At 32.0% G+C, this 10855-nt stretch overlaps 1 protein-coding gene across 4 annotated transcripts; it reads left to right on the top strand.

The window, feature by feature from the left end:
* Window positions 1–10304, top strand: LOC133670044 (TMV resistance protein N-like). Of its 4 annotated transcripts, XM_062090451.1 has the most exons (7): window positions 1–291; window positions 416–990; window positions 1569–2661; window positions 2766–3035; window positions 7467–8504; window positions 8580–9559; window positions 10052–10304. In XM_062090451.1, the coding sequence occupies exons 2-7, from the start codon at window positions 488–490 to the stop codon at window positions 10191–10193; spliced, it is 4026 nt and encodes a 1341-aa protein (XP_061946435.1). In that variant the 5' UTR covers window positions 1–291; window positions 416–487; the 3' UTR covers window positions 10194–10304. The 4 variants fall into 4 exon arrangements, with proteins under 4 accessions (XP_061946435.1, XP_061946432.1, XP_061946436.1 ...); XM_062090448.1 differs by having other exon boundaries at window positions 7467–9559; XM_062090452.1 differs by lacking the exon at window positions 7467–8504.
* Window positions 10305–10855: the final 551 nt, after the last annotated feature.

Raw genomic sequence — 10855 nt, forward strand, 5'->3', positions numbered from 1 at the left:
TTCGTGAGCCCCCCCCCTGTACAAGGGTCACCTGTACGTCGTTGTCTGCATTGAAGGCAATCTTCTTCACAATCTCATAAGAAAAATCCAGGACGTTTACCGGTACGAGTTTCTGCTCTAAAGAAACCTGGAAAAAAAATAGAGAGTGAAGGATCGAGGGTGGCAGAGAGAAGAGAAAAATCAGGGAGGGAGAGGGGGATCTGGAAGTTACACGGTTGCGAGGAGGCTAGAAGAAGAAAGAATTGGGTTTTGGCTAGATCTGTCACCTCTCTACTCAAGTCTTCCCACACGGTTTGTTTCTGCTACGTGCATTCGTATTCAACTAGTAGAAATTTGGTTTCTTAGTAGAATTATGTTCCAGCTTGAGTTTGCCAAATCTCTTGCTCTTAACTTTTTGTTTCATGATTGAACTCAGCAGAAGGCTAGTTAAGAGTTAAGAAGACTAGAAGGAATCAATCAGTATTAATTTATTGCGACTGGGATTCCCATGGCCTCATCCAGCATGCAGAAAGCAGCCTCATCTTCTTATTCTCCTCCCCAATGGAAGTATGATGTCTTCCTTAGTTTTAGAGGCAAAGACACACGGAATAACTTTACTAGCCATCTATATTCTAATTTGGAACAAAGAGGCATCGATGTATACCTGGATGATAGGGGGCTAGAGAGAGGAAAGACCATCGAACCTGCTCTCTGGCAGGCCATCGAAGATTCAAGATTTTCAATCGTTGTGTTTTCAAGAGATTACGCGTCTTCACCATGGTGCTTAGATGAGCTTGTCAAGATTGTTCAGTGCATGAAAGAGATGGGGCACACTGTTCTACCAGTTTTTTATGATGTGGATCCATCAGAGGTAGCCGATCAGAAAGGGAATTATAAGAAGGCGTTCATTGAGCATAAGGAAAAGCACTCGGGAAATCTGGAAAAGGTAAAATGCTGGAGTGATTGTCTCTCCACAGTGGCCAATCTATCTGGTTGGGATGTACGGAACAGGTAAACTAAGCCTGTTTATATTTATTTTGGAAGGAGTTATTACTGTCTCACATGCATGTCTTAGTTCGATATCCTTGTGGTGGGTGATATTTATTAGTAATTGATCATTTCTTTATTTGATGTAGAATATGTTATATAATAATATCTTTTTATCCTTTTCTTCGAATGTTTACTAGCAAATTAATTGTTTGTTGAAAAAAGAAAAATATAATATCGAATAAAAACTAATATTGAAGGGTGACTAATAGTACGTAGGGAAGTGATTGAGTTTTCATGGCGAGCTTGACAAATGACAATACACAAAAGAAATGTTATGCGAATAATCTTTTCGAAAAAGAACTCTTGACAATTTAAAATCTAAAAAGTTCTTTTATAAAAGCAAATCATTGCAAGATAAATTGACATGGCAATTGAAGAAGTGATCGAGCTTTTTCTTGGAAAACAATTAGAAGATAACTTAGTGGCCAACAAAAATTGATAGTGATTGGTCTTTTGCCTGTCAAAACCATACTTAGTGGCTTTTGTGTTCTTACATGCGTACTGCATGCTTTATATATGTTTTTATCCCTTTTACGCAGGGACGAGTCACAATCAATTAAAAAGATTGTTGAATATATACAGTGCAAACTAAGCTTCACTTTGCCAACAATTAGCAAAAATCTAGTTGGAATAGATTCTCGTCTGAAGGTATTGAATGAATATATAGACGAACAAGCAAATGATACTCTCTTTATAGGGATATGTGGAATGGGTGGCATGGGAAAGACAACTGTTGCAAGAGTCATGTATGATAGGATTCGCTGGCAATTCGCTGGCAGCTGCTTCTTGGCAAATGTGAGAGAAGTTTTTGCAGAGAAAGATGGACTGTGTCGTTTACAGGAACAACTACTTTCGGAAATCTCAATGGAGCTTCCCACTGCACGGGATTCTTCAAGAAGGATTGATTTGATAAAGCGCAGGCTGCGGCTTAAAAAGGTTCTTCTTATTCTTGATGATGTAGATGATGAAGAACAATTACAGATGTTGGCTGCAGATCATGGATCGTTTGGTCCAGGGAGCCGGATTATCATAACGAGCAGAAATAAACATTTGCTGGATAGCCATGGTGTTACTAGAATATACGAGGCTGAGAAATTAAATGATAAAGATGCTCTTATGTTATTTAGCTGGAAAGCTTTCAAAAGAGACCAGCCTGCTGAAGATTTATCGGAACTATCCAAGCAAGTTGTGGGTTATGCTAATGGCCTTCCACTAGCTCTTGAAGTCATAGGTTCGTTCTTGCATAAAAGAGGTCTGCTTGAATGGAAAAGTGCAATTGATAGAATGAATGACATTCCTGACAGGAAGATTATTGATGTTCTTCGCATTAGTTTTGATGGCCTCCATGAATTAGAGAAGAAAATATTTTTAGATATCGCTTGCTTCTTGAAGGGGATGAAAAAGGATCGTATAACAAGGCTACTTGACAGTTGTGGGTTCCATGCAGATATTGGAATGCAGGCTCTTATTGAGAAATCCCTTATAAGTGTCTCACGAGATGAGATAAGGATGCATAACTTATTACAGAAAATGGGTGAAGAAATTGTTCGTTGTGAATCCCCTGAAGAGCCTGGAAGACGCAGTAGATTGTGCACGTACAAGGATGTCTGCGACGCACTGAAGGACAGCACAGTGAGTAGTAGCTGATATATACAGAACGTTCATTATCCATAAGATTTCTTGCTCCATCTCTACTCTGTAATAGCTTCTTACCTATCCTTCCTCTTGGTCGACAGGGAAAAATAGAAAGTATATTCTTGGACTTGCCCAGAGCAAAAGAGGCACCATGGAACATGACAGCCTTCTCAAAAATGACCAAACTAAGATTGCTCAAAATTCACAACGTGGATCTTTCGGAAGGACCTGAGTATCTCTCAAACGAGTTGCGATTCCTTGAATGGCATGCTTACCCTTCAAAGTCATTGCCAGCTTGTTATCGTCCGGATGAGCTTGTTGAACTCTACATGTCTTGCAGCAGTATTGAGCAATTATGGTGCGGATGTAAGGTAAGACCCACTAGCTCTGTTTTTGTTTGTATCTTTTCATAAGCCATGATAAACCACAGAAGGCATCAAAGGGAATGGTGAAACAAGAGAGAACATGAAGCTACAGTATAGTTACGTACAGCAGTGAAGAAATATGACAATTTAGAGAGAAGAAAAAAAAACATATAATAGACACATCAAAACTATCTAATATAGTTTGATAGTTTGATTGTGCAAATTAATAAAAAAGAGTTTACGGTAATTTGATTGTTTTTTTAAGTATTTTTTTGTTTATAAATAATATTTTTTATTTTTTAAAATTTATTTTTAATATAAACACATCAAAACTATCTAATATTACTTGAATAATTAATTTGAAATAAAAAAATAAAAATAAAAAGGTAATCTTATTATGTTGTAAAAGAAAGATATAAAAAGTATAATAGAGAGTCAGTCAAACATGAGATTTAAATTACAACAAAAAGAAAGGAAACATCGAAACTTGAGATTACCTATTAATGGCTGCTTGCTTGTCAATTGAATATCCGTAACTGTTAGATACATGTTTTAGGATTGGGGTATATATCATGATAATGGACGGCAAAACTTTCGAGATTTCCCTCTTTTTATATATATATATATATATATATATATATATATATATAACCAAATAGACTAGAAAGGGAAGGGGTGAGAATTCTAATACTATAGCACCAAACTCATTTAATCATTGATTACAACAATGAATTTACTATTTTGCCCCTTTAAGAAATAGCATTTCAGCTCGATGGTAAAGGGTAAGATGGTCTTTTAGTTTTTTTATTAATAGTGAAACTACTAAAATGCTATAGAAAGCAAAATATATATACATTGTTTAAGGGTAATTTTGGTTTTTCACTCAAGGTTTATTTTCATTGTTTTCAAATTGGTTTTTTTTGGTTATTTATTGTTTTTTCAAGGGCATTATGGTTTTTTAACCAAAATTATAAAATTTTAAATTTTAAAAAGTTATTGGCATGTGCGTCGCACATGTTAGGGTCTATGAGACACTTGCATATTTTGGACGACGTGTACAGTACGTTCATGTTGTAAAAACGATACTTTTGTTGTGTCGTTGGATGCATTGTCGTGTTCTCTTTCTCATGTTGCAGTGTGTAGTAGTAGCGATTAAATGGTTTATTATAGATGAGCTTTTCTTTCTCTTTTTTCTCTTCTTATTTTCTCTCTCCCGCCCATAAATTACATATTGGTCTTCTTTATTTTTATATTTCTACTTCTATATTTTTTGGTTTAACTTTTTATTTTTGACCTTGGTATTTTTGTAAAAGTTTTATTTTTTTAAATTTAATCATTTAATTTCAATTTCTCATATATTATTATTTTCAATTTGGTTTTTATTTTTTTAATTTTTATTTATTTTTTTTTCTAAAAATTTTATTAGTTTTTAATTTTATATTTTAATTCAGGTTACACCAAGGAGAAAGAAAACAAACAAACATAGAAACTTGAAATTACCTAGAAATGGTTGCTTGCTTGTCAATTGAATATAGTTAAATAATTGGGGTATAAATGATAATGGACGGCAAAATTTTTGAGATTTCCTTTTTTATATATAACAAAATAGACTAGAAATGGAAGTGGTGAGAATATTACCTCTACTATATCACCAAACTCATTTAATCATGGATTATAATAAAATTTACTATTTTCCCCTTAAACAAATAACATTTAGGCTTGATGGTGAGGGTAAGATGGTCTTTCTATTTTTTTTTTACAAACAGTAAAACTACTAAAATGCTCTAGAAAGCAAAATATACATATGCATGGGTTTAAGGGCAATTTTGATTTTTCACTCTTGCTTGTATAGTAAATTTACTTAAATACCCTTATAATTAAAAAAAGTCTTCAGTCTAGGGTTATTTTTATCTTTTCAAATTGATTTTTTTTGTTATTTATTGTTTTGTTGAGGGTATTATGGTTTTTTAACCAAAATTATATAATATTATATTTTAAAAAGATGTTGTCAGCGCATCGTATACATTAGTATATGTGAGACGCTTGTGCATTTTGGATAAAGTGTGTAACACCTCCATGTGGTAAAAACTGTCTTTTTGTCATGTCGTTAAATGTGTTGTCATGTCTTTTTTTTTGTGTTGCGACATGTCTTAGTGGTGTTTTTTTATTATGTCGTTAAATGTGTTGTCATGTCTTTTTTTTTGTGTTGCGACATGTCTTAGTGGTGATTAAACATTTTATCGCAAGTGGATTTTTTTTCTCTTTATTTTATTACTCTTCTAAATTACTTATTGATCTTCTTTGTTTTTCATATTTCTACATTGTCCTTTTTCGTTTAATTTCTTTTTTTTTCTTAGTTTTTTTTGGTTAAAGTTTTATTTCTTTTAAATTTAGTTATTTAACTTTAATTTCTCATATATTATTATTTTTAATTAGATCCATATTCTTTTTATTTTATATTTTTTTCCTTAGCTCTTTAATAAAAAATTTATTGGTTTTTAATTTCACACTTCAATCCAAATTTATGGTGTGTTATTCTTTAATTTATTCCTTACTTTTTTTTATTGGATTTGTTTCAATTTACCCTCGTCCAATATAAATTTTTAGTTGTTCTTAATTTATTTTCATATCATTTTTTTAATTATTATTTTTTTATTTTAGATTCTCGTGGTTAATAGTTTTTCCCGTTACATTTGAAAATAATAAAATTTGTCAAGTTGGAACTTAAAAATGAAAAATCATGGCACTTTGTTGGATTTATTTTGTCACGTTTCCGTTATATTTGAAAATAATAAAATTTGTCAAGTTAGAACTTAAAATTGAAAAATCATGGCACTTTGTTGGCTTTATTTTGTCACGTTTCCTGTTAATTAGCCTGATTAAAATTTTAAGTTAGTGTTTCGTTATTCTTTTAGTATAAAAACATTAGAGACAATAAAAAATAGAAATATATTTAGATGAAAAGATAAAGATATAAAGATAAAAATAAATTTATATCTAAAATAATTTTGAAGTGAATTTCTATAATTTTATAACAGGAGATATAGAAGGAATATATTTCCCAAGACAATATTTATTACTTTATTTTTAAAATATTCTTGTAAAAAACTCTATTTTTAAAATTTTTTTAACTAAAACATGTAAGGATAAAAATAATAATAATTATTATAGTTTTAAAACTCAACTTAGAGATCGATCCAAAATAAGACCTGAGTCACCGATTAAGAAGATCAACCTAAGTTGACCTGAGTCAATGTAAGAATAACTTTGTAGTGAAGTTTAAAAAATCAACTAAGTGGTCGACCCGGGACAAGGCATGGATCACAGGTCAAGTTGATCATTGACCCGAATCAACATTAGAATAAAAGTTGTTATTATTGTAGTTTTAAAACCCGATTCAATGGTTGACCTAGAGCAAATCCCAGGTCATGAGTTAAGAGAGTTAATCTGGGTTGACACAAGTTAATATTTGGATAAAAATAATTGTTATCATAGTTTTAAGATTCGACTCGAAAGTCAACCCGGGGTAATTATTGAGTCATGGGTTAGAGTGTCAATCCAAGTTGACCCAAAATCTTTTATAAAAATAGAACCAAAGCAACCTTATTTGGACAAAAAAAATCAATAAGTTTTTGATCCATATTTTATCCGGGTTTTTTACTAGGTTAGGTTCAGTCCGGTCAAACTCTTTTTTATTTTTTTTCTTAAATCCAAACCAATTTAAGCCTTTTAGGATCAAATCAACCTACTCAGTCACCTGCTAAGTCAGATTAAGTTTTATAATTAGGATTATTATAATATTATTAATTTTAACTTTCAATATAAATTAAAGTAAGAAAATATCTATTTAGTTTTTTAAATATTTAAGTTTGATAAAATACATATTAAGAGTAAAATAAAATTTTTTATATATTTTTATATCTTATGTACCATAATTAAACAGAATATATAAATAATTATTTTATCTTGTATAATATTATCAAACATAATTTTATCTTCGTACTCAATTTTTTGTTTTATTTCCTTTGTTCTAATTGTTTATGTTTCTTCTTTATTAGAATAGTAACTAAACGTTACTTATAAATATGTATTTTCAATGTGTTAAATTATTATATTTTGTTAAATATTGTTTAAAACTATAACATAATGAATGGATAGTACCACTATTTAATTATTATGCCTTATAAATTATTATCAAACATAATTTTATTTAACACAATTTTATTTTCATTTCTTTTTCCTTTTCTTTTTCTGTCTTGTTTTTTTTTTTTATCTTCATTTTTTTTGCACTGAGAGAGAACAAAACATCACATAATAATATATATTCAAAAGAAATTATCTTATTTTTCCAAATATTATTATTTAAAACTAAATCATAATGAATGTATAGTACCACCATTTAATGTTTGCTCTCTCTCTCTCCTGTCTTGATTGCAGATTTCAGTTAATCTGAAAACCATCAATCTCAGCAACTCACTATACCTGACCAATACTCCGGATTTTACTGGAATTCCAAATCTCGAGAGTCTGATTCTTGAAGGTTGTGCAAGTTTATCTGAGGTCCATCCATCATTTGGACGTCACAAGAATCTTCAATTTGTGAATCTTGTGAACTGCAGTAGTCTAAGGATTCTACCAAGCCACCTTGAAATGGAATCATTAGAAGCTTGCACTCTCAGTGGCTGCTCGAAACTTGATAAGTTTCCTGATATAGTAGGAAACATGAACTGCTTGAGGGAGCTTCGTTTAGATGGGACTGCTATTGCAGAACTATCCTCATCATTTCATTGTTTGGCTGGTTTAGTTCTATTGAGCATGAGCAGTTGTAGGAACCTTGAAAGTATTCCCAATAGCATAAGTGGTTTGAAATCCCTCAAAAGACTTGATGTGTCTGACTGCTCTGAACTTAAGAACATACCAGAGAATTTGGGGGAAGTAGAAAGTTTGGAGGAGTTTGATGCAAGTGGAACTTCAATTAGACAGCCGCCAGCGTCTTTTTTTCTTTTGAAGAATCTTAAAGTATTGTCATTTAATGGATGCAAAAGAATAGCTGTGAATCTCACGGATCAAGTATTGCCTTCTTTGTCTGGTCTGTGTTCTTTAGAAGAACTGGATTTACGCGCTTGTAATCTAGGAGAAGGAGCAGTTCCCGAAGATATTGGCTGCTTATCATCATTGAGGAATCTAAATCTGAGTAGAAATAACTTTGTTAGCCTACCTAAAAGCATAAATCAGCTTTCTAGGCTTGAAAAGCTTGCCTTGAAGGATTGCGTGATGCTTGAATCATTGCCTGAGGTTCCCTTGAAAGTTCAGAAAGTAAAATTGGATGGCTGTTTAAAACTAAAAGAAATTCCAGATCCAATAAAGCTATGCAGTCTGAAAAGATTAGAGTTCAAATGTCTTAACTGTTGGGAACTGTATATGCAAAATGGCCAAAACAACATGGGTCTGAACATGCTTGAAAAATACCTTCAGGTCTTCTCTTCACCATACCCAATCTCTCTCTTTCCCCCCCCCCCCTCTCTGAAACATTTTTGTTTTATGATACAGGGCTCATCTCCAAGACCTGGATTTGGTATTGCTGTTCCTGGAAATGAAATCCCAGGCTGGTTTACTCATCAAAGTAAGGAATCTTCAATTAGGGTGCAGGTGCCTTCTAATTATCTGGATGATGATGATAATGGGTGGATGGGGTTTGCTGCATGTGTTGCATTCAGTGCATATGGTAAAAACCCTCTCTTTTGTCATTTCAAAGTCGATGGAAAAGAGAATTATCCTTCGCCCATGTATATAGGTTGTAACTCTATGCAAGCTCTGCCAGATCATCTGTGGTTATTCTATTTATCTTTTGATTATCTGAAAGAGCTTAAAGAACGAGAGAATGAAGCCTATAGCGAACTTGAGTTGTCGTTTCATTCTTACGAGCAAGGAGTAAAGGTGAAGAATTGTGGTGTTCGTTTGGTAAATTCTCCATACACTCCATCATGGCAATCACCTACTGGCCGTCTTATTGTTGCAAGCAAAAAAGCAGCTTCTTCATATATTGATTCTTTAGCTAATTCTTCATCTTATAGTCAATGGATGCATGATGTCTTCTTTAGCTTCAGAGGTGAGCACGCTAGCAATAATTTCACCCATTTGTATACAGCTCTAGTCCAGAGAGGCATTATCCGAGATGACACAGAACTAGAGTATCTGAGGGTAATTGAATCGAGTCTCCTAAGGGACATCAAAGAGTCGGGGCTGTCAATTATTATATTTGCAAGAGATTATGCTTGTTCGGCTTGGTGGTTTGACGAAGTTGTCAAGATTGTTGGATTCATGAAAAAGATGAAATCGGACACTGTTTTTCCAGTTTCAGCAGTTTCTTATAATGTCGAGCAATCAAGGGTAGATGCACAGGCAGAGAGTTACACGATTGTCTTCGACAAGGATGAAGAAGATTTCAGTGAAGATATGGAGAAGGTACGAAGGTGGATGGATATTCTCACCGAGGTCGCCATTTCATCTGGGTCGGAATCATCGAAAAGGTAATTAATCATTACTTTCCTTTCTTCCTTTTTTCTTTGTTTTTGCATTTTTACTTTTAAAAATGTTTTTAATTTTTTTAAATTAATATTTTTTAAATAATTTTAGATTATTTAGATGCGATAATGTTAAAAATAAAATTTTAAAAATAAAAAATAATATTATTTTTAAATAAAAAATATTTTTTAAAAAAACTTGAAACTCATTTTCAAACAACAAGTAACCTTCTAAAATCCCAAGTTCACAAAACTCTTACGTATTCAAGCGAAGTTTAGTCTTGTTTTATCTACATATAGAAACTTGGCATTTAAGAAAGATTAAAAACTACTTTTTCGTGCATAATTTTATAATGTTTGGTGAATAAATAGTGATATTTTATTAATGATTTTATAAACCTGTATTAAAAAAAAGAAGAAGACAGACACAAAACCATGTATACAGTGAAGAGAGTTTCAAATTCAATGTTTGGTAGTCACTAAGAAATCTTGTTTCAGGGTGAATGGCATGGATTGGCCAGTTGGGAATAGGTTTCACGGGACTGACATGGAGTTTCTGCTGAACTTCCGGAAGAAGGTCCTTGAGGAAAACGAGCTTGATATTGATTTTGAATTTGATGTTACTCTTGAGGAAAACTAATCATTATTTTTTAAATTTTATTTATTTTGACAATACTTTCTTTTCATTGAGAATGACAAAACAATTTAATTTGTTAAATAAAAAACATGACAGCGTTAATTGATTGAGAAATATTAGCTTAATGTTTACACGTGGGTGCTTCCTTTATTGCTCTCATAAAGAGAAAAACATAGGGAGAGTATTCGTAACGTGGTGTAAATTGTGTTTTTAAAAATTTAAAATGAAAAGAAAAAAATTTCAGTTTGAAATATTTTTAAATAAAAAATATTTTAAATTATTTTCGCTACTACAATTTTAAATAGGCTCTTAACATGTTATAATACATACAGATGCATCTATTTCTATAAAAAACATGCTCAATGCTAGTAGTATTCTCACTTTAAAACAAATCAATCTCGAGAGGCTGATCGATTGATGGTTAATAATGTTTCATCTTTTTTAATTTCTTTGTATGAGCATCTAAAAAACAATTTAGTAATTTTCTCTTAATGCATCAGATTAATATATATAAGCTGAAATTCCCATAAAATAAGAAAATTCTCTGAGGTTTCATTTCCTGATGCATGAAGCTCCACGAGAGGAGGAGGGGTGGTGCCATATGATATCATTTTCTTTGGACTTTCTCCACTGAAAGTCGTCTTTCTTCACAGTCTAACTCCAAA

Source organism: Populus nigra, chromosome 12 (assembly GCF_951802175.1).
Source record: "Populus nigra chromosome 12, ddPopNigr1.1, whole genome shotgun sequence".
NCBI lineage: Eukaryota > Viridiplantae > Streptophyta > Magnoliopsida > Malpighiales > Salicaceae > Populus > Populus nigra.